The sequence below is a fragment of the Balaenoptera physalus genome (genome assembly GCF_965194825.1).
Source record: "Balaenoptera physalus genome assembly, chromosome: 6".
NCBI classification, from domain to species: domain Eukaryota; kingdom Metazoa; phylum Chordata; class Mammalia; order Artiodactyla; family Balaenopteridae; genus Balaenoptera; species Balaenoptera physalus.
In genome coordinates, this window is record NC_138885.1 from 83,746,577 (window position 1) to 83,771,446 (window position 24,870).

Below are 24,870 nucleotides of genomic sequence, written 5' to 3' on the forward strand. Positions count from 1 at the left end.
TTTATATTCATTTCAGGTTTTCAGAGACAATTTTCTGATTCAAATCGATTCAATATTGTTTCTAAATGCTAAATCTATTGAGAAAGGGCTTTTCTTTTCCAAGAATAATACTGTTTGCTCGGGTTTTTAAAATGTCACATAGAGCAGTGAATGAACTCAAGGCTCAAAATTAAATACAAAGTCTAATAATAGTTTGTAGATGTATTCTGCTAAGCTCTGAGCATCCCATCTATTAAAAAATATTATGGTAAATAAAGGTAAATACAAGCTATGGAGGTAAACTACAAAAGTTTTATTTCTTTCCTTTTTCTTTTTCGAGGAATAAAGGGCAAACATGGAATTCAAGTTCCAATGAAAAACCTTTGGTGATCAAGGCGATCAAAAAAAAAAAAAAAAACAAAAACCCCAGCAATCTATTTCTCCAAAGAAATTTAAATATAGAATCGAGGCTCATTTGTATGAGGGAATGGGTAAGAATTTAATCTTCATGTACACAAATGATTAGATTATCTATTTCTTTATTTTCTGTTTACTTGGAGAGAGGACAAGAGTTACAACTTAAAATCTCTCCTTTGCTGGTACTAGAAATGCTTACATATGTATTTATTGATTAAATTCTCAATGGGTAAAACTCATATCCAAAATGGGAATGATGGAGTGTGTCTTATCTGAAATAGGCCTTTAACAATTTTCTTTTTGAATTTTTGTGATTCTTTTTTTTTTTTTAAACATCTTTAATGGAGTATAATTGCTTTACATTGTTGTGTTAGTTTCTGCTGTATAACAAAGTGAATCAGCTATACGTATACATATATCTCCATATCCCTTCCCTCTTGCGTCTCCCTCCCACTCTCCCTATCCCACCCCTCTAGGTGGACACAAAGCACTGAGCTGATCTCCCTGTGCCATGAGGCTGCTTCCCACTAGCTCTCTATTTACATTTGGTAGTGTATATATGTCAATGCTGCTCTCTCTCTTCGTCCCAGCTTACCCTTCCCTGTCCCCATGTCCTCAAGTCCATTCTCTACGTCTGAGTCTTTATTCCTGTCCTGCCCTTAGGTTCTTCAGAACCTTTTTTTTTTTTTAGATTCCATATATATGTGTTAGCATATGGTATTTGTTTTTCTCTTTCTGACTTACTTCACTCTGTATGCAGACTCTAGGTCCATCCCCCGCCTACAAATAACTCAATTTCGTTTCTTTTTATGGCTGAGTAATATTCCATTGTATATATGTGCCACATCTTCTTTATCCATTCATCTGTCGATGGACACTTAGGTTGCTTCCATGTCCTGGCTATTGTAAATAGTGCTACAATGAACATTGTGGTATATGTCTCTTTTTGAATTATGGTTTTCTCTGGGTATATGCCCAGTAGTGGGATTGCTGGGTCATATGGTAGTTCTATGTTTAGTTTTTGAAGGAACCTACATGCTGTTCTCCATAGTTGCTATATCAATTTACATTCCCACCAACAGTGCAAGAGGGTTCCCTTTTCTCCACACTCTCTCCAGCATTTATTGTTTGTAGATTTTTTGATGATGGCCATTCTGACTGGTGTGAGGTGATACCTCACTGTAGTTTTGATTTGCATTTCTCTAATGATTAGTGATGTTGAGCATCCTTTCATGTGTTTGCTGGCAACCTGTATATCTTCTTTGGAGATATGTCTATTTAGGTCTTCTGCCCATTTTTGGATTGGGTTGTTTGTTTTTTTGATATTGAGCTGCATGAGCTGCGTGTATATTTTGGAGATTAATCCTTTGTCAATTGCTTCGTTTGCAAATATTTTTCCCATTCTGAGGGTTGTCTTTTCATCTTGTTTATGGTTTCCTACGCTGTGCAAAAGCTTTTAAGTTTCATTAGGTCCCATTTGTTTATTTTTGTTTTTATTTCCCTTTCTCTAGGAGGAGGGTCAAAAAGGATCTTGCTGTGAGTTATGTCATAGAGTGTTCTGCCTATGTTTTCCTCTAAGAGTTTATAGTGTCTGGCCTTACATTTAGGTCTTTAATCCATTTTGAGTTTATTTTTGTGGATGGTGTTTGGGAGTGTTCTAATTTCATTCTTTTACATGTAGCTGTCCAGTTTTCCCAGCACCACTTATTGAAGAGGCTGTCTTTTCTCCATTGTATATTCTTGCCTCCTTTATCAAAGGTAAGGTGACCATATGTGCGTGGGTTGATCTCTGGGCTTTCTCTCCTGTTCCATGGATCTATATGTCTGTTTTTGTGCAGTACCATACTGTATTGATTACTGTAGCTTTGTAGTATAGTCTGAAGTCAGGGAGCCTGATTCCTCCAGCTCCATTTTTCTTTCTTAAGATTGCTTTGGCTACTCGGGATCTTTTGTGTTTCCATACAAATTGTGAAATATTTTGTTCTAGTTCTGTGAAAAATGCCACTGGTAGCTTGATAGGGATTGCATTGTATCTGTAGATTACTTTGGATAGTATAGTCATTTTCACAATGTTGATTCTTCCAATCCAAGAACATGGCATATCTTTCCATCTGTTTGTATTGTCTTTAATTTCTTTCATCAGTGTCTTATAGATTTCTGCATACAGGTCTTTTGTCTCCTTAGGTAGGTTTATCCCTAGGTATTTTATTCTTTTTGTTGCAGTGGTAAATGGGAGTGTTTCCTTAATTGCTCTTTCAGATTTCTCATCATTAGTGTATAGTAATGCAAGAGATTTCTGTGCATTAATTTTGTATCCTGCTAGTTTACCAAATTCATTGATTAGCTCTAGCAGTTTTCTGGTAGCATCTTTAGGATTCTCTATGTGTAGTATCACATCGTCTGCGAACAGTGACAGTTTTAGTTCTTCTTTTCTGATTTGGATTCCTTTTATTTCTTTTTCTTCTCTGATTGCTGTGGCTAAAACTTCCAAAACTATGTTGAATAATAGTGGTGAGAGTGGGCAACCTTATCTTGTTCCTGATCTTAGAGGAAATGGTTTCAGTTTTTCACCATTGAGAATGATGTTGGCTGTGGGTTTGTCACATATGGCCTTTATTATGTTGAGGTAGGTTCCCTCTATGCCTACTTACTGGAGAGTTTTTATCATAAATGGGTGTTGAATTTTGTCAAAAGCTTTTTCTGCATCTATTGAGATGATCATATGGTTTTTCTCCTTCAATTTGTTAATATGGTGTATCACATTTATTGATTTGTGTATATTGAAGAATCCTTGCATTCCTGGGATAAACCCCACTTGATCATGGTGTCTGATCCTTTTAATGTGCTGCTGGATTGTGTTTGCTAGTATTTTGTTGAGGATTTTTGCATCTATGTTCATCAGTGATATTGTCCTGTAGTTTTCTTTTTCTGTGACATCTTTGTCTGCTTTTGGTGTCAGGGTGATGGTGGCCTCATAGAATGAGTTTGAGAGTGTTCCTCCATCTGCTATACTTTGGAAGAGTTTGAGAAGGATAGGTGTTAGCTCTTCTCTAAAAGTTTGATAGAATTCACCTATGAAGCCATCTGGTCCAGGGGTTTTGTTTGTTGGAAGATTTTTAATCACAGTTTCAATTTCAGTTCTTGTGATTTGTGTGTCCATATTTTCGCTTTCTTCCTGGTTCAGTCTTGGAAGGTTGTGCTTTCTAAGAATTTGTCCATTTCTTCCAGGTTGTCCATTTTATTGGCATATAGTTGCTTGTAGTAATCTCTCATGATCCTTTGTATTTCTGCAGTGTCAGTTGTTGCTCCTCCTTTTTCATTTCTAATTCTGTTGATATGCATCTTCTCCCTTTTTTTCTTGATGAGTCTGGCTAATGGTTTATCCATTTTGTTTATCTTCTCAAAGAACCAGCTTTTAGTTTTATTCATCTTTGCTATTGTTTCATTCATTTCTTTTTCATTTATTTCTTATCTGATCTTTGTGATTTCTTTACTTCTGCTAACTTCGGGGGTTTTTTGTTCTTCTTTCTCTAATTGCCTTAGGTGTAAGGTTAGGTTGTTTATTTGAGGTGTTTCTTGTTTCTTGAGGTAGGATTATATTGCTATAAACTTCCCTCTTAGAACTGCTTTTGCTGCATCCCATAGGTTTTGGGTTGTCATGTTTTCATTGTCATTTGTTTCTAGGTATTTTTTGATTTCCTCTTTGATTTCTTCAGTGATCTCTTTTTTATTTAGTAGTGTAATGTTTAGCCTCCTTGTGTTTGTATTTTATACAGTTTTTTTCCTGTAATTGATATCTAGTCTCATAGTGTTGTGGTAGGAAAAGTTACTTGATACAATTTCAATTTTCTTAAGTTTACCAAGGCTTGATTTTTTACCCAAGATATGTTCTATCCTGGAGAATGTTCCATGAGCACTTGAGAAGAAAGTGTATACTCTTGTTTGTGGATGGAATGTCTTATAAGTATCAGTTATGTCTATCTTGTCTAATGTGTCATTTAAAGCACATGTTTCCGTATTTAATTTCATTTTGGATGATCTGTCCATTGGTGAAAGTGGGGTGTTAAAGTCCCCTCCTATGATTGTGTTACTGTCGATTTCCCCCTTTATGGCTGTTAGCATTTGCTTTATGTATTGAGGTGCTCCTATGTTGGGTGCATAAGTATTTATAATTGTTATATCTTCTTCTTGGATTGATCCCTTGATCATTATGTAGTGTCCTTCTTTGTCTCTTGTAATAGTCTTTATTTTAAAGTCTATTTGTCTGATATGAGAATTGCTATTCTAGCTTTCTTTTGATTTCCATTTGCATGGAATATCTTTTTCCTTCCCCTCACTTTCAGTCTGTATGTGTCCCTAGGTCTGAAGTGGGTCTCTTGTAGACAGCCTATATATGGGTCTTGTTTTTGCATCCATTCAGCTAGTCTATGTCTTTTGGTTGGAGCATTTAATCCATTTACATTTAAGGTAATTATCAATATGTATGTTACTATTACCATTTTCTTAATTGTTCTGGCTTTGTTTTTGTAGGTCTTTTCCTTCACTTGTGTTTCCTGCATAGAGAAGTTCCTTTAGCATTTGTTGTAAAGCTGGTTTGGTCGTGCTCAATTCCCTTAACTTTTGCTTGTCTGTAAAGGTTTTGATTTCTCCGTCAAATCTGAATAAGATCCTTGCTGGGTAGAGTAATCTTGGTTGTAGGTTTTTCCCTTTCATCACTTTAAATATGTCCTGTTACTCCCTTCTGGCTTGCAGAGTTTTTGCTGAAAGATCAGCTGTTAACCTTATGGGGATTCCCTTGTATGTTATTTGTTGCTTTTCCCTTGCTGTTTTTAATATTGTTTTTTGTATTTAATTTTTGATAGTTTGATTAATATGTCTTGGTGTGTTTCTCCTTGGTATCCTGTATGGGACTCTCTGCACTTCCTGGACTTGATTATTTCCTTTCCCATGTTAGGGATGTTTTTGACTATAATCTCTTCAAATACTTTCTCAGACCCTTTCTTTTTCTCTTCTTATTCTGGGACCCCTATAATTTGAATGTTGGTGCATTTAATGTTGTGCCAGACGTCCCTGAGACTGTCCTCAATTCTTTTCATTCTTTTTTCTTTATTCTGCTCTGTGATAGTTATTTCCACCATTCTGTCTTCCAGGTCACTTATCCGTTCTTCTGCCTCAGTTATTCTGCTATTGGTTCCTTATAGAGGATTTTAAATTTCATTTATTGTGCTGTTCATCATTGTTTGCTCTTTAGTTCTTCTAGGTCCTTATTAATCATTTCTTGTATTTATTCTATTTCCAAGATTTTGGATCATCTTTACTATCATTACTCTGAATTCTTTTTCAGGTAGACTGTGTATTTCCTCTTCATTTGTTTGGTCTGCTGGGATTTTACCTTGCTCCTTCATCTGCTGCATATTTCTCTGTCTTCTTATTTTGTTTAACTTACTGTCTTTTGGGTCTCCTTTTTGCAGGCTGCAGGTTTGTAGTTCCCGTTGTTTTTGGTGTCTGCCCCCAGTGAGTGAGGTTGGTTCAGTGGCTTGTGAAGCTTCTCATTGAGGGGACTGGTGCCTGTGTTCTGGTGGGTGGGGCTGGATCTTGTCTTTCTGGTGGGCAGGGCCGCATCCGGTGGTGTGTTTTGGGGTGTCTTTGAACTTAGTATGATTTTAGGCAGCCTCTCTGCTAATGGGTGGGGTTGTGTTCCTGCTTACTAGTTGTTTGGAATGGGCTGTCCAGCACTGGATCTTGCTGGCCGTTGGGTGGAGCTGGCTCTTAGCATTGAGACAGAGATCTCTGGGAGAGCTCTCACTGATTGATATTATGTGGGGCTGGGAGTTCTCTGGTGGTCCAGTGTCCTGAACTTGGCTCTCCCACCTAAGAAGCTCAGGCCTGACACTGGGCCAGAGCACCAAGACCCTGTCAGCCACATGGCTAGGTACGTGGGGATTTTCTTGCCTTTTGGGAAGTCTGAGGTCTTCTGCCAGGGTTCAGTAGTTGTTCTGTAGGAGTTGTGTCATTTGTAGATGTATTTTTGATGTGTTTGTGGGGAGGAAGGTGATCTCCACGTCTTACTCCTCTGCCATCTTGAAGGTCCCCCCTTTAACAATTTTAACCCATAATTTTAATTGGTACCCTGCTACATTCAAATTCTGTAAGAGAATTCTCTTAACAGGGCTAAGTCTTATTACTTTACACTAATATAATTTTTACTCAAATTCTGAAACATTCTATACTTGTTGAGTACAATGAACTCTTACATTATTTAGGAACACATGGAGAGAAAAAAAGTCATTGTAACAATATGAGTGGTTGCTCCAGATAGCCCTTGTGCTTTTAGAAAGTAGAGCTTGAGCAAGATTTAAGCCTATCAGTGGGGAACAGATCTACCTGGGGCATAAATTCAAAGCTTTATACATAGTCAAGGGAAGACTGAGTCTAACACAGCCTTGCCTTCTTCTTAAAATTTTTTAAATAACCCAATTAGTATGCTTATACACAGAAAAAGGAAAATAGAAATCTAGAATCTAAAAATCTTCAGTTTGAATTTTTAAAAAATTAGATAAAATTATGCTATCCAAATTAAAGAATTATTTCTATCTTGAAAACAATTAAAACTTTGATAACAACATAAAAAGCATGTTAGAATAAGAAGTATCCATGTCCTAAGTTTGTGCTAATAATTCCTTATAACTGCATAGTGAGTCTCATCTCACAAAAGACTTTCATTTTCAAAACATGTGAAAAAAGCAGAAAAGATATAATCTTCATTTAAAGATTCTCAGAAAGTTTAGGAGACTTCCCCAGGTCATATAACATTTATAAGTTGAGCAGGTAGGCTTAGAATTTAGGTCTTTCAACAACCTGTCCACAAAATCAAAACATTTCAGTAGGGAATTAACAAACCATATGCACAATAACATTCAATAAATGGATTATAGATACTTGTATGTTATTTCATTTGGCTATACCAGAAAGATTTACTTCATTTTTTTTCCTTTAATATCTTTATCGGAGCATAATTGCTTTACAATGGTGTGTTAGTTTCTGCTTTATAACAAAGTGAATCAGCTATACATATACATATATATCTCTTCCCTCTTGCGTCTCCCTTCCTCCCACCCTCCCTATCCCACCCCTCTACGTGGTCACAAAGCACCGAGCTGATTTCCCTGTGCTATGCGGCTGCTTCCCCCTAGCTATCGATCGGTTTTACATTTGGTAGTGTATATATGTACATGCCACTCTCTCACTTTGCCAAAAGTTAAATGACTAACTTTTGGCATAAAACTAGTGTAGATGAAAAAAAAAATTCCCATCTTTTAGAGATACTCTCCTTCCAGAAAGGACAGCATAAGTTTTTCAAAACATTAACACATATATCTCAGGCAATTTATTTACCAACCCTTCCTTCTTAGATAGATAGAAAGATAGATAGATAGATATTTTTTGTTCCAGCATAAAGGCCAATGGTACACATACTATATGAATAGATGGTAGTATAATGTAAGACAGAAAATAGCATTGCTGTGAAAGTTATTCATTTGTTTCAATACTAAAGTAATTACTGTAGCAAAGACTTGCTCATTTATCATTTCCTGTTGTCTTTGCTATTTTTCCAACTTGTCTTTTTAAACAAATATCCTCATTGTCCTTGTTGCAAAACCAATAACTTTATTTCACTAGGTAAGACGGCAAACCAATGCAGCCGGGTTTATTCCCCATCCCAAAGAGGATCTGTGCCTGGGAGCCGTTAAACAGTAATGCACATTGTTGTCCTTCCCTGAGGGAAGAGGCACAGTCTAGCTCAGCGCTAAGTTGCCATTTAAGAGACATCTTCAGACTCCCCTTCATTTTCAACTATGAAGGTTTTCATGAATACCTGAGATCTAAAGCCATATCAAGCATTTTGTTCCGTGAACAACACAACAATTACAGCCTTAAGAATTGCTGTTGGACACTTAAATAGAATTTAGCCAGTTGGTTTTAAATATATTCCTATGAATCAAGGTTTACAAAGATTTCTACTGTGGAAGTGCCAGATAATAAAAAGAAGCTTTAAAATGGTTTCCTCCTCAAAGAATATCATTAAAGATCTTTCAAACAGGCAATGTTTGGTTCAGCAATTTAGTCAAAATGTGTAAGGAGTAGCTAATATGAACACAAAGATGACACAGCTTTGAACAGAAGCAAAGCAGGGACCTGGGTTATTAGACTACTAGGTAGGAATACTGAATAAGATAACAGATCCAGTTATGACTAGGCGACTTTCCTCAGTAACTTATGATAACTAAGAGTATAACCTCCTTTTTAGCTAGATGCATTTTCATCATTCTGATAAGCCTTTTCAGAAACAGATATTCCCTCTATTTGTAAAACTTTAAAGGACATTTCTATTTATGGGACAACCATCATTTAAAAAAATGAGTGTGTATGTTTCAAACAGTGAAATGAAAAGAAACTTGGACTAAACCAATGATCCTTGGTTTAGGATTGTATCTCCTCTTGGGGCACGGGAGAATTGAGAAACGATTAGGGAGCCCAGATCTGGACTTCATAGTGCCACTTAATTTCTAGAACCTATGTGCTATATACTTATCTATAATTTCTAATGCCATAAAGCAGGGTTTCCAAACCTTGACACTATTAGCATTTTAGCCGGATAATTCTTTGTTGTGGGGACCTGTCCTCTGCATTGTAAGACGTTTAATTTAGCAGCATTCCTGGCCTCCACCCACTACATGTAACTAACACCCTGTCTTTCCCAGACAATCAAAAATGTCTCTAGAAATTGTTAAATGTTGCCTCAGTTGAGAAACACTAACATAAGGTGATGGTCAACAACTTTCCGTCAAGTTCATGATTTTTGAACTAAAGCTGTATAGTTGATGATAGAATCCTAAATCTAGAAAGACATCATTATAATCTAATCTTATTTTCAGATTTTACTGATGAGAGAACCTAGGTTCTGAGAGGCTAAATACCTATCTAAGTTTCGATGAGGTAGAATAGAGATGACACTAAGTCGAAAGTTTCTGCATTCCTATTTCAGGCTCTTTCCCCTACAAAATGCTCTTTGTAAGTTGTTTACTCTGAAATTAAAATGAAATTAAGAAATAAATATGGCTACCCATATCATTGGAGAATAGCCTTGTAGAGAATCCAAAACAATAGTCAACACACATATAAGTTCTAGTTGATTTTGGAAAGAGCCAAGTGATCCTATTCCAGTGGTATTATTTTCCTGATGTGATGATGATGATGATGATAATGATTATAATAAAGATGACAGTGGTTTTCTTAAAATAACATTACAATTATCTGTGTTTCCTAAGCCCATACCAATTCATGGCTAATGTGAACAGCTAAGAAGCATATTAAATTGTAGAAAGCAGTCAGCTTGAATGTTAGAATATAGTCCTGACGATGTGCTTAGATAAGTGAGAGTTAATGGCTGTCTATCATTGTTGATGGGCGCTCTGCTTACTATTAATTAGTCTACATATAGAAGACAACGTGGACACTTTCTTAAAATTACCTTACAGATAAGTTTCCCTGGCCTGCCTGGTGGTTCTGTCTCATGTTTCCATTGCTACATTTCATTAAAAATCAGAAACGAAGGCATATGTGCCAACTCTGGGGAAGGGTGAGTGGCTGCGCTTTGGGGATAGGAGTGAGATTTGCTCAGAGGTCATTTCAAACAACCAGAAACCTTCAACTTCCCTAGGGCTCTTTAAATAATGGAAAAATAAATAGGAAAAAACCTCAGTGGTGCAAGAGTTGTAGAATAATTGTGACAGTACATGAACAGTCAATCCGCAGAAGTGAATTTGGATGTGTACTGCCTGACAAAACACTAATTGCCTGTTGGTTGAAACTCTGTAGACTAATAACATGATCTTTCTGGAATACTTAATTTCTGGAGGACAAATGGAGCTTGTTTATAGGCTTCATTTTCTGAATGATTTTTTAAATTTATTCAAAAATTTTTTTAGTTAAATAGACATTTATTTCCGTTATTAAATAAAATGCTCTTGGGAAGAGGTTTTCTGATGTGTGGCTGACACACACAGCTTTGAATCGTAGAAAATGTGAAAGATTAAAAGCAATAGATTTTTCTTTTTAATTGGCCTGGAATATATATTACAGGAATATTATGTAACACTACCAAACATCGATGATACATTCACAACTCTCTGCAGAATCTTCCATCTCATTCTGTTTGGGATAATTAATAAACTTGTTCTGTTTGTGTTTTATGAAATGAAGCATTAACAGTGTCACCATAAAGGACATTTATTAACACAAATGCTAAGAATTATTTTAGGACATACCAAAAGATATTAAACTTGCTTTCCAAGATTTACTCATTTTTCTCAGTTATTGGTCAAACCTCTTTGGATTATATGTTAAGGAAGGGCTTTCAAAGGTAACTTTGTGTAAAAACTTTTTCAGCTTTCACAATGCAGAAGGACCTATCAATCCAATATGGTTAATATTGATATTCATACCAATATTGTCATTTCTTCGGGGCTATTGGGAGAGATCCCAGAGGAACTCAGAAGTAGGGAGAACAGGATTGCCCTGTGCTTTTCCAGAGCACTAGAATGCCTCAGAGTCATGAACTGGCTTCTGGGAGAGCAGGTCTCAACTTTACTGTATCTAGGAAAATAGGTAGATTGGACAAGAACACCGAGAAATGGAAACTCAACAAAGGAGAGTTACATAGGCCAATAGTGTTTCTGTAAGCTCTAACCATGGAAGAGGAAGTCCTGGCCAAAGTCATTTATTATCTATATAAATTTGAGGACAGGAGTATCTCTATTGTATAGTCTTTTTCATCAAGCTGTCTAGCTTGATGCCTTAAACATCTAAAGAATATATGCTCTATTCATGTTCACTAGTGACCTCATTATAACTGGGCTTCTCAGAGAATTCGACTCTAAGAAGAGAATGTATTGGGCAGAGAACCAAATCCTCTAGGTAACTCTTTCTCATTGCAGATCCACTCACAGACATTGAATTTGGTTAATCTCAGTTCACCGGGGAGCAACAGCTTACTCTTAGTGTGGTGAAAATGTAGATTTCTGAGTCCACAAGTCCAAGACATTTGTCATGAATTTACTCAATATCCAATTCTTGCCCTGTCTTGTCCCAGTTCTCCATCTCCACCGAATCATCATCTCTATGATGTGCTGCCCTTGTTGGTTCTCTGCCCTTGACTAAACTTACCTCTGTGCCCCCAACTTCCAACCACTTCCCAAAGCTCACCTGTAACTGTGCTCCATGATTGGCAAATTCCCCCCTATCCTCAGATGCTTCACTGAAATTCTCATCTCTCTTCTTGCATACTGAAGCACTAGCTTTCCCTGAGAATACCAAGTCCCTTCAGCTTTCTCACAAGGTGGCCATATTCTCTACCCTTCTCCTCCGCTCCCCCATCTCAGGACTCAGAGGTGAGGATGGGGTGCTGTCCTCTTTGGTCCTCATTACTATTTTCAGGTTACTGGACCACCACTTCCCTCAAGCCTTATCACTGATTTTCATACACCTTTATGCCTGGAGTTTGGCTCATAAGTTAGTTTTCTCTTGATTACATTTGAGTTCAAACTAAAAGTCTGAGCATTTTCCAAATGAACAACTAGAGGGAATAAGCTATGACCCATGAAACAAGTAGCAGTGTTTAGAAATGCAATTTCTCTGAGAGATTTTAGTTTCACAGATATTTAAAAATATTTTTAGTTGATTATGTTTGCACATAGTCTCAAATTGTCAAGATGTGAGAACTGAATTTTTAATGTGCTTGATAATGTGGGTTCATATATTTGGGGCATGTCAAACTCATTAACAAAAGCAGCAAATCAAAGTGCTCTGGATATTTTGGGGTTTTTCTGAAACTGCTTGAATTCTATATATTAGTTTTATGGAGAACTATGTGTCTTGAAATTATACAGAGCACTTGGACATATCCTACCCTTCTTTCAGATTCACACCTTCTACCAATAATCATACTACTGTTCCTTAGGGACAGAAATAACATGTTTGAGGTAAAAAGGTAAACCATGGTGGAGATTTATGTCACTTTCACCAGTGATATCTAGATGTTTGCCTCTTATGCCAAGACTTGTTCTTCCTTGATCAGTTTTTGTTGAAAATATTTGTTCTGACTTTAATGCTTTCCCTAAATGTTTTGCACAAACAGAAATAAATTCTTATATACCACATTTCTGCTATTTTTGCTTGATACCTCTCCATCACTATGGTCACCCATTGCACAGGTTTTCTTTTAAATAATGAATGTGTAGGTCCTTCAAACATACACTGTGGGGTATAAATGACTAATTTAAAGCTCAACTGGAAAAGAAATATAAGTGATATCATGATCTTGCAGTTCTTTCAAATGTTATGTCCTCATTAAATTCCTATTTGAATCTCATGTTGTAATAATCTGGTGACCCTGTTATTTTAAAATGATCAAAATATATCATACATAACATTATGTTGACTGGAGGAAAACTGAAAAAAAAAAATGGCCATGTGAAAAATTTGACATACTGAGGTCTCAAAGACATAAATGGTAGGTGCTCAATAAATATTTCTTTATAGGTGAATTAAAAAATCAGCCAGAGTATCTCGCAAGAAGTTGTTATATGACTTGGGTAGGAAAAAGATAAACCTTCTGTAATTTTATGACCTCATAAATGACAATATATGTATAAAAACTCTGAATAACATACATAAACAGACCATATCCCATACAATGTGTTACATTTCCCATAGAAATAAATTCTTTTCAGTTGTCAGACCAAAAGAAACAGAACAGCAATAGCTAGCTCACTTGTTGCTTGCTAATGCCTTATTTAACATCTTTTAATTCAAACTTCAACCCTGTGGAAGTAGGCTTATTATTTCCATTGAACAGATGAAGAAACTGAGGCTCAGAATGGTCAACTAATTGGTTCAAGGTTAAATAATCAGTAATAGCATGACCAGTGTTTCAGCTCAGCCCTGTCTGATTTTTAATGGCTTTAACCACTAAACTGGCTGCCACACCTTTATGGAAGAGAAAAGTAGTAAGTAACACCTCCTGGTGAACAATTTGTTTCAGAAAGGAGCGTTTCAAATAGGAAAAAGTGCACATAAATGATGCAGGATTCACTTATGAACTGGGGCATAAACACAAAGTTTTCCAGAGTGTCTAGCAGGGCCCAAGGCAACTCTTCAGTAGAAAACCTTCATCTGTATTGCAAATACTATTTCTGTGTTTATCTATAACCATGAACATAACATCATATTACAGATGACTGGCTACATGATTTTATGGGGAAAACAATGAAAGCACAGAAGTTCAAGAGAGCAGGAAAAATTGTGAGTTAGAGTTCATAGAAAGCTTTATGAATTTTGCAGCACTCTAAAGTAAATCCCAGAGGGGAAAATACTCGAATTGAGACACTTTCCCCCAGAAATCTTGAGAAAATCTTGACATCTTAATTCATTTCCTGAGCTTAAATATTCTAGGCCAGTCTGGTGGCACTGTAATAGCCTGGGCAAACGTTTTTATTTATTTCACTGTTGATACCAATATTTGTGCTACAAGCTGCTGCCTGCATTTGCTGCTATTTATTTATTTCCTACAGATCAAATTATTGGCCTAGACATAACGTGCTTTCCAGTGAAGTGCTCCTTGTGTTCACGAGCAAATGGAAAAAGCTTCCATTTTAAATGCAGATTTTTGCCACAAGACTGAATTAATTTGTATTATAAATATGATATGTAACCACTTGCTATTTGTGTCTATATATGTATAGTGGAAGAGCAATCGAGGCAAACAGTAAATAAATCAAGCAAGTGCCCTATTTGCATGGGTGGCTGGTCAATATGTCAAAATACTGTGTCCAGCTCCAGGTCAGCCACTTAGCTTCTTTGAGCCTCAATTTTATTCCCCCTAGTATTTGTAACCCTGTTTTATTGAATTGACGTTAGAGCAGATAAGGTAATGTGAATGGATCTTTGTAAAACTACAAAGTATCACACACACATTTTCTATTTATGTAGGATTACTTGGTAACAAATCCTGTTCTCTTTGGCTTCTCTTGTGTATATGGATAAATAGGACACAGAAGAGGAGAATTTTAAAACCAAACAATACAGTGCTTATAATATATAGACATAAGTTCAAAGAGAAGAGTAACTCTTTGGAGCATCTCACAGCAATGGGGATATCATGGTGAGACATTTTTGACTCTGGAACTCACAAGGGGTTAACATTTAAGGTGCAGAGTGCATCCCAAAACCTCTAAGAATGTTAGGTAGTGACACTTCTCCCCTGATCCCTGACCGTTGACATTTTGCTGGTTTCTGAAATTAGCGATGATGGTTTGAACCTTAGCTCTATCACGTAATCTTTTTACTTACTCTTCCTGAACCTCCATTTCTCACCTCTCATTTCTCAAACGCATATAATATCTGCCTCACATTTCAGTTAAGACTGAAGGAGACAATACATGTGAAAAGCCTTTGTAAATTGCAATGGCTTCTACAGAGAACAAGTTATTATGACAATTCACTTAGGCTATCTAGATACCCTTTCAAGATGTCAGTTTCCTCTTAGTGTGGATAAATGGGTTGATGGAATAATAATAGGATGGATGGAATTTGGTTTAGATGTGTATTTCTGGTTACTTTCTTCCATATTTCAGACCTGAGCTTAATATCTAAATTATTGCTTAAAGATAAGGAAAAGGTTTCTAAAGAGAACATTTCCTAAAAATTAATCCTGCCTAAATATTATAAAAAATGGTGAATAGCCACAGTGTAATGTACATCAGGTAAGCACATGGACTCCATGCATGTCTGTACCTAGACTCAGAGGTAGGGAGACCCTGGCTCCCTCCCAAGAGTGGGAATGACGCAGGGCTTACTTTTCTCATTAACAGCTAATAAAAACGGGAAGTTTCTCTTCCCATATGCCGGCTATAATCTAACATATTCTGTATCTTTACTCAAGCTTTCTGACTGTTCTATTATCCAGTTCCCGTTGAACCTGTAGATACACGAGGAAGACAGACTGAGCGTGCTTTCTCTCGCAACCATTTTCCTCAGTATTCTGGGTTATCTTTTTCCAATTTGAAAATATACATAAATGTAACTCATAACTTTAGTCTGCCATAGGAACTCTATCATTGAATTATACGTATTTTAATGCTATGCTCTAGAATGTTATCAAAAATTGATTTTTAAAAATCCCCAGCTATATGAAGAGCCTCTTGGCATATTTTGTAAAAATCACTGTTGAAGATCTTATCCATTCTATATTTTCCAGTGATGCCTTATAAAGAGATCTATGCTAAATATTTCCTTTAGAATTTAGTTCTGGAGAAACTTTGTCTTTGGTCTCTGAACTGATTATTTATTTTTATCAGACAATAAAAGACCTAAGTTCCATTTTAGCAGAGATCTCGGTTGATATATTCACCTTTGTAAAGCCCACGACAGCAGAGTGTGTATGGCAGGGACTCTGAAAATATTTGTTGAATGAATTGATTCGATCATAATTTCTCTTTTTATATTGGTTGCAAGAACGCTTAGGGCTAAATGCAGTAACGATAATAGTCTATGTTGCCAATATGTTTATTTTCCTCAACAGTTCTGCTTTTACGTTTTCAATTTCTCTTTAAAAAATTTTGTTGAATATATTTTAATTATAAGCCACTGCAAATACTTTTGGAAACTGGTACAGAATGGCATTTAAAAATACATTTTATTTTCTAGATGATAAAACACAGACTAATTTAACTACATGACTGTTTTGCTTGTTTGTTTTTTTTTTACATCTAACAACTTATAAAATTAAGTATATTTTTACCAGAAAAAATATGTAGCCACTTTTATGAAGCATGACCAGACTTTTAGACAGAAAAGCAACCCAATCAGAAAATACACATACCAGATGAAGAAAAACGAAGGAGTTGCACTTCATTTTTTTTTTCATTATAAGACATGAGGGAATATATGTATATATATATATATATTTTTTTAAAGAAAATATTACAAATTTCAAGAGATATAAAACATTTTCTATTTAAAAACTTCCAGAAGGAAAGTTTAATATTAGCATTTTGAAACAATGGAAATCCCTGAAAGCCTTAGCTTTGTGGTTTTATAAAATTGTGTTCTCTGAACCTTTCTGTGAGTGAAGAGAAAGGCCTAAATCTAAGCCCATCTTAGACTGATGAAGGGAGAATAGCATTAAGTGGCTTGTTTAGCTCATCAGACAGGGATCCTGTCTGCCTTGAAACAAAGAGATCCAAGGCTCTTGATTCAGGACTCACTAATGCCTTGGGTTTCATTAAAGGAGAGAGGGCAAAATAGAGACCAAAGTCAGACACAATCGGAAAGTAATGCTGGCAGGGATGATTTGGCAAATTCTTTCGTTTCCTAGAGTCCACTTCAGTTATGTGCCTATGAGGCTCATGGAATTCACAGCTCTGCATAAGTTCAGTCAAGCTCTAATCTTGTTAGGGGCGTGGCTCTCTTAGTTTGCATTTATTTTTTTGTAAATTAGCCCCTGTTTGTCCTCACTTGGAGTCTTTCTTTTTAAAGTGATATAAAAAATGAGACACAGCATATTTATTTTTAGATTTAAGCTTTCTTTAAAGTATGTTTCCATTTTTGTAGTCAGAAATATATGTTCTTGTATTAATAGCTGCAAGGTAGGCTCAAAGGGAAAAAGGGGCGGGGGGAAGCTAAAAGTTTTAAAACTATAGTATTAAGGACATGTAAGGGGAAAAATGAGAGTGCTTTAAGATCTGTACTTCCCTGTGGTGGGAGAGCGCATGAATGTTTTGTTCAACAAGGGAAGTGACTGACATCAAATTAGCTGTGAGCACATAGCAAACTTCTAGGGACCATGAAGTTCTAGTTCCTGTTTTCCTTCCTTGGGGAGTTTTGAGCATGTGAAACAGAAATTAAGAGGACAATGACATACTGAGTCTCCATTTGGTTCCTTTTACTTTTTTCCAAAGTTTGAGTCCCAAAATTCAGGAAGATGCAAATACTACTGGAAGCCTGGAGATGCTGAGGGACCTGACTGTTATTTAAATAATGTCTAAAAAAGGGTATATATTGCATTTTAATAAGATCATCGATGAAGATAGACATATAAATTAAATCCAGGGGAATTTTAAAGTGTGCAATCAATGTTTAATTATAAATTGCAAGCTTCAATTGACATTATCTTTGTTCCTGTCTTAAATTTGGATTTCAACAAACATGTATTTTTAAACTTTACTTTTATCTCAAAAGCTTTTCTTTGGGATCTACTAGATAAATCTGATGTCAAACTAGAATATCTTGGACAACACTGAGTGTCTAGATAGTTTTCATTTGCATGTATTTAAAAACGCATTCTCACGTTCAATAAAGACCTAAGATAGGAAACAATGTCAATTAAAAGCATCGACACTGAAGATCAGAGATGATCTGTTTGAAACCAAACTCAAATATAAAATATTTTTTGGAATAAAAGTTCAACTCCCCAAACTCTTTGAAAATGGACAAACCGTTAATATGCAATATGCATAATATAGAGAGGATGGCAAACTCCATTATATTTATTGGTGCAATTTTATAAATGCAAATATATTTGCACATTGATGCTAATCAACTTGAAGAGTTCTTTGTTTCAGGGACAAAATTCTCAGGGAGATGTTTGATTCTGCTGTGAGCTCAATGGAGAAGATATTCACAATATGTTACATTTTTGAAGATTTTTTTCAAAATGAATTACTTTGCAAAACAGGTATAAATGTATTTTAAGTGCAGTGTGTAAGTTACTCCTTGTATAAAAGTGAGATCCTTGTAAAATTTCCAAATATTTTAGGCTACAGTAAAATTAAATATGTCAGGTAGTGACTTAAAATGTCAATATATAGTTATTATTTTTAATAAAATATAGAATTTAAATTTTATATCATTTAAAATTTGAAATATATGCTATTAGCTTCAGACCTCAATTTTTCATTATTATCTTTTATCACTTTTAATATTTTCCTGTAGATCAGCATATTCCAAAGTGCATTCTTGGTGACACTAGTAATGAAAAATGTGCCACAAAAAATGTGCTATTCATCGAATAAGTTTGATAAAAGCTATGTATTATTAGGAATTATTCATAATTATTTTAGGTGTGATAATGACAATTTTATTTAAAAAGGGTTAATCTTTTAGAGATGCAAGCTGAAGTATTTGTGAATAAAATAACATAATTTCTGGAATTATTTCCACATATTTTGAAAGTGAAGAAAGATGGGTGTGGGGATGGGGCTAGGTTAGCCATGGGTTGATGTTACTCAGTTTGAGTGATGAGTACATGTGGGTTCATTTTACTATACAGCCTACATTTGTGTGTATTTTGTATGTATTAGAAATTCTGCACAATAAAACATAAAAAACATTAAATAAATAAAAGATGCACATCTCTTAAAAATTTTACAGTGCATATAAGAGCCATGAAGAGTTTTGGGTAAAAAATTCATTTGTTTATCTGGACTCTTCCCAAACCTACTGACCATGGACTCTTCTTTTCAAGGAACACCTATTAATATCTCTCCTGGACACTTCGGAAACAGCTATACAATATCTACGTAGAACTAATGTTTCTTCATGTATCATCGTCCATGATAATTCTAGACTTCTAGCACATGAAAATTTTATTTACATTGTTGAAAATCATTAAGATAAAAATGGAAAAGTAAAAAAAAGAATCCTTTTGTTATTTCCAAATTCTGAAATGTTTGAGGTATCTATGAGTAAAACATCTGATTGACTAACTTTAAAAAGTTTCATCAAGACTTATCATGTATATAAATATAATGGTAGAAATAGTGTTAAAGGAAGTGCAATTTCAAAAAGAGTGAATAGTAGTCCATATTTCAAAAGATAAGCATTTTTTGATTGAATATTAGCCATAAATCTAGTTATAAATGTTTAATAGCTAAATGGAAAACTGCTTGTTTTTAAAAAAAAAACTGCTTATCATTATCAACCTCAATAATTTTATTTTTATTATATTTTTTATCATAAATTTCTATGAAATTTAAGAATCTGTTAAAATCTTATTTGAATACCCATAAGTTATTTCTCACTCAGGAAAACTATATTAGGTAAAAATATTCCTCAAAATAATATTCTATAATTGCTAAATAAGATTTACATGTCTACATTAAATGCTTTATAATTTTGCATGTGTCAGAGTATAATTTTACTCTATAATTTTGCATTTTAGTTTCTAAATAAAGAATTTTATTATTTTTTAAAATAAATTACCTATACCTTTTTAACTTTGCATCAAAATAGACAGCCTGTATTACTATTTATAGATGTCCTTTCTTTCTAAACTTTTTTATTGTCGACTTTTATAAAAATTCAAACAAGAACATTTGCATTAATTATAATATACTGCCAAAAATTGCATTAATTTCCATTGATGCCCATTAATTTGATAAATGTTTTGTCGTTTGTACCGTTTGCACTGTCAAAACAAGTTAATTATATCTTACTGACATTTTTGACAATTGCTTTAACTGTGGCAAAAAAAAAGTGTCTTATTTGCTTCGACAAAAATTCAGTCTTGTCTATTGAAAATTTGAACTAAGCAAGAGAAGACTAGCACATGTCAGAAGTCTTGCAAGATCAGCTTAGGATCAATGGTAAACAGTGGTTCCCCAGAACTCTTTAATAGCAGTGCTCATATTTTGTAGTAGAAAATATTACGTACCTGTATAATCTGTTCTTGCATAATGCCCATCTTCAGATTTAGTAGCTGTAGTTGCGTTATCTGTGTTAAAAAATTAACAATAAAGATTAACTGTTTCCTAGATATCCTTCTAACAGTATCTTCACTACAATTAAGGAATTTTCAACTATATTTCTAAGCAATCTTTATACAAAGCAGATTTACAAGGTCATTTCTGTTTGAGAGTGAATAATAGAAGGATATAGGCTTTCTAAGGTTTAGGGCAAGGAGAAGGTTCACAGTTATAACTGAGATAAGTTGGGTAAAAGAATAACCAATCAAAAACAAAAAAAGACGTTTGTTTCTGAACAAGAAACAAAATAGAACGTTCCAGTACATACTGCTTATAAAAATGTACTTGAAATATTTCTGTTGAGTCAATACCTAAAAGTGGTGTGATTTGCTTTTGATTTCAAGGTTGTCTAATAATCTTTAGATTCTTTGCTAAAAATGATTTTCACTTTCTTTTTTCCCTGTGCAAGGAGTATATCTGCTATCTTCTGAATATTGGCCTCTGGGTTGATGGCACTGTGAAGATACAGTCCCATTATATAGAAAAAAATATGGACTGTTGCCAATAGGCCCTCAAACTCCTATAATCACCACAATTGCTGCAGTAAAATTTACTGCCCATTGTAAGTCAGAATTGTCTTTCAAAAATGAAGCTGCTGCCTAATAAGGAGTTATCTCCACTTTTCATTTCTACACAAAGACTAAAGACATTCTTTAAAATGAATTTTGGTGTGAACATTACCTTGACATCGACCCAACGACATGACTTCAATTTTCTCCTGTTTCTGACATGATGCTTCTTTGATTTGACATGCATTATCATAAGATTTCCCATCAGAAGCACAGAGGGGATTGAAGTTGGTTTGAGAACAGTCAATGTTGCACACACACCTAAAGGAAGAGAGAAATAAAAATGTGTAACATCAATAGAGTTGTTACCACATTATAAATAAAACACAAAGTGGAAGAATTGCTAGGTTGGCAAAATGCAAGTTGGCAAAATTGAATTTTATCCTTCCAGGGGAAGTTCCTTCACTCTTCTACCTGAGATGAAAAGAAACATAGGACAAATCAAAAATAATTCAAAAGACTGAGCAATGGATAAAAATAAAAAGGGAAAACTCAGAAAATAATCATCAGTTAATCTCTGCCACTGGAACTTTTAAAACATGTCCATAAACTTCCGTGCTGATGCCTGCAGAATTTGAATAAGCTGAAGTAGCCATGAAACTCTGCTTTACAATTTTCTTAAATGAAATCTTACTGTGTTACTTCTTTTCTCAGGATATTTGAATGGTGAAAGCTTGAGGAAAATGATTCAGAGGACATTTAAGAGAAAGTACACATGGAGATTATTTGGAATACAATCAGGAGTTAAATTTCTTCAGCATATATGAGGATACACATAAGATGTGCTAAACAGGAATCTTCAGTGGTCCTTAACGTTTTGAGGAGATCACCAAACCCTTTGAGAATGAAGTAAAAGGTATGGATCTCTCCTCAGAAATACCTATACTCATATAAACAACTCTGCATAATATTTTAGGGGTTTCATGGGCCCCTTGAAGTCTATCCCACGGAGCCCTTTCCCAGATACATACTACTGTATTTTCAGTTTTAAATAATTATAAGTTGATTATCGCTCATGATTTTAATATTTTTATTAATAGAAATAAAAATTTGGTGAATTAATGAAAATTAGGTCACCTGAATTAAGAGAATTAGACATTTAAAGCAAGCTTCTTCTGATTTTTCCTATGTCCTTATAATTCTCTGTATTTTACAATCTACTTTGTCACTCAGAATATCGTGTTTATGTGTGCAGATATGTTAGTGCCTTAGAATATAAACCCATTTATATAACCCATTTGTGCTGAATTGGGTGATTGGGATTGACATGTATACACTGATGTGTATAAAATTGATGCCTAATAAGAACCTGCAGTATAAAAAAACAAACAAAACAACTAATACTAAAAAATAAAAAAAAATAAAAAAAAAAGAATATAAACCCATTTAAAATTTTTATTAATATTTATATTACTTTTCTAAATAGATGATATGCTTCTTGAAGTGATGAATCACACATTTTAGTTTTGTATATCTACTTGGAGCTGAGCATAGGATATAGTGATAACAAAAACAAGCAGCTGACTACATGCTGGGTTCTAAACATGCATTGCTTTCTTTAATCTTCGAAACAGCCATTTTTCAGTCCAATGATATTACATAATGTCAGAGAGCTAGTAAATTGTGGAACAAGGACCCCCCACAGATGTGTTAAAGTAAAATACAACCCCTTTCCTCTTACTGCAGGCTGTGTATGTTTCCCGGAAAAATTTAAACATAGCCATTTATAAGCAGGTTTCTGGGCCTCCGTAAGTCTAGGGGAAAAGCCTAGGATTCTGTATTCTTAAGCAGTCAGCCTGGCACCAGACTCACTTCCTAGGAATCACTGCTTGATCGGTTTGTTGACTGAGTGAGAGAGGGTTTGTCTACACACCCGTGCTTCTCAGAGTGTAGTCTTTAAACCATCTGTATCAGAATTACCTAGATCTCTGTTAAAAGTGTTGGCAGATACTGTACTAATTCATTTAATATTTTTTTGTAAGAGAATTGCTTTAGGAACACTTGGTTATTTTTAATATTTCACTTATTTAGATACAAATAAGACAGATAGTAACCATCTCTACATGCTTAAGTCATTGAGAGTGGTGTTCCTACCTTGGCCGTGATGGTGCTACATGATGACAGCTACTGGGATCGCGACATTGCTTCCTTGGCTGATTCTTGGCATCTGAAAAATCTGAGATCAGGAGCTCCTACATGATCAAAGAGCTTTTGGTCCTTTTCATAAAGGATTTGGAGAAGAGACTTGTAGCTCAGGCTTGTTCTCCTTAACCATTTGTAGTAAATAAAGAGGGGAAGGAACTGACTTTTTTGTATTTTTAAAAAGACAGCTTCATTTATGTTGAAGACAGTTTAGGTTTTGACTGTTGTTGTGTTAGACTCTAGAGACTATCTCCTTGAAAGACACTGAAATAATTATCTGTTAGCAGCAGCAGAACAGAGAGGAAGGTATGTGAGAACCTCTGTCCATCTGGAGTAAACTATGTAAGATATCAAGGGCTTTTCAGGTGTCTCCAAATTGAATACAAAGAAATTCAGGGATGTACACCATATATAATCTTGACAAAAAATGACTGGCAATTCAGAAATCCATTTGGTAATCATAACAAAATGGTGAAATGAGAATAGAGATGGAAAGAGAAAATTTGATTGAATTGAACTGGCCAGATTCAACGTTTCAGTGAAGAATTCACTTAATTAAGCCATAGCGCCAAATTAAACAATTGTTCAGGATATCTTACAAGATCTTCCTTTTCCAGTTGGCTTTTTTTTTTTTCAGTTTGACTGATCTGATCTTAGTCCCACAGACTTTTTGATGCCGACATCTTCTTCTCTTTCCTTTTCTAGCATTGCTCATTCAGGGATCTCCTTTTAAGGTTTGTTTCCCCTTTGGAAATTCCTTATTCTTACTGCCTCAAATAAAGCCTTTCAGGAAATGCCTAAGATAAAAGTATAGACATTTGGCATTTCTATTCTCATCTCAAAAGGAGGACCTAGATTCTTTCAGGTGAAAGTAAGATGGAGTTTTGCTGGGCTATAAGCTTTAGGAAAGCATGGGTTATAATTATCTTTTTCTCTACTGTATAGTGTTATCATACCTCCTCCTTCCTCCCTCCTCTTTGGGCCTTGCATATATTAAATAAATGCATGAGTATAATAAATTTGCTCATGAATTTCAGCAACAATTGGAAATTGGAAGTCTGTGAAGAATATTTTTCTTTCTTTGAATAAGTGGAAAAAGCTTCATTGATTGCTGAAATGGCTTTAAAATTATGTAGCTTAGGGAAAGGGAAACGTTGGGACTGGCTTACAAAGACCTACCATTTCTACGTTTATGAAAGACCAATGAACTCTGATTATATGATCATTGCTTACTATATATTTTTTGTACCTAAGTTTATTAGGCTTAATTCATTAGAAAACCATGCAAGATTTCAGGACCATGGTCTCCAACTGTAAGTCTGTCTTGATTTTTATCAGTAGTGGCTAAATCATCTTTGTGTTCCCTGTCCCGCCCAATACCTTTCACACACTAAACTTTCAATAACTGTGGTTTCAATACATACATAAATGAAACGAATGAATACAGAAACATGATTTTATATTTTTAAAGAAAGGATAAAATTAATATAAATTCTCATCACTCTACTGCCATAGAAATAGACATAGGGTAGCTAAATAATTTTCTTGGCAAATATTAAATGTCCTCACTGAGATCAAATGAATATTCAATTGAATTTGAGGATAATGATAATAATACTAGCTTATTTAATGATAGTGCCTGTCCTAGTGTTATGTGCTTTATATGTTATTACTCCTTTCATCCTTCTGTCTCTATGAGGTAGTTACTTTTACCATCTCCAGCTTACAGATAAGAATATGTAGGCTTGGAGAAGTCACGCAGCTTGTACGCGGAAGAACCTAATTTCGAATATAGGCAGTCTGATGCCAAAGCCTGCACTATTCTACATACTGTTCAGTACAATGAAAAATAAGAAAGATCCAAATGCCTAATATTAACTAATTAAATGAATGCTTTGGGT

At 34.9% G+C, this 24,870-nt stretch overlaps 1 protein-coding gene across 1 annotated transcript in view; it reads right to left on the reverse strand.

Annotated features, from left to right (window-relative positions):
- Positions 1-24,870, reverse strand: part of TMEFF2 (transmembrane protein with EGF like and two follistatin like domains 2) — a 247,576-nt gene that overhangs the window by 30,549 nt on the left and 192,157 nt on the right. Inside the window, exons 6-7 of the mRNA XM_082467248.1 lie at positions 20,940-21,088; positions 20,168-20,227 (exon numbers count right to left, since the gene is read on the reverse strand). Coding sequence (XP_082323374.1) covers positions 20,168-20,227; positions 20,940-21,088 — 209 coding nt within the window. The remainder of the gene's footprint in view (positions 1-20,167; positions 20,228-20,939; positions 21,089-24,870) is intronic.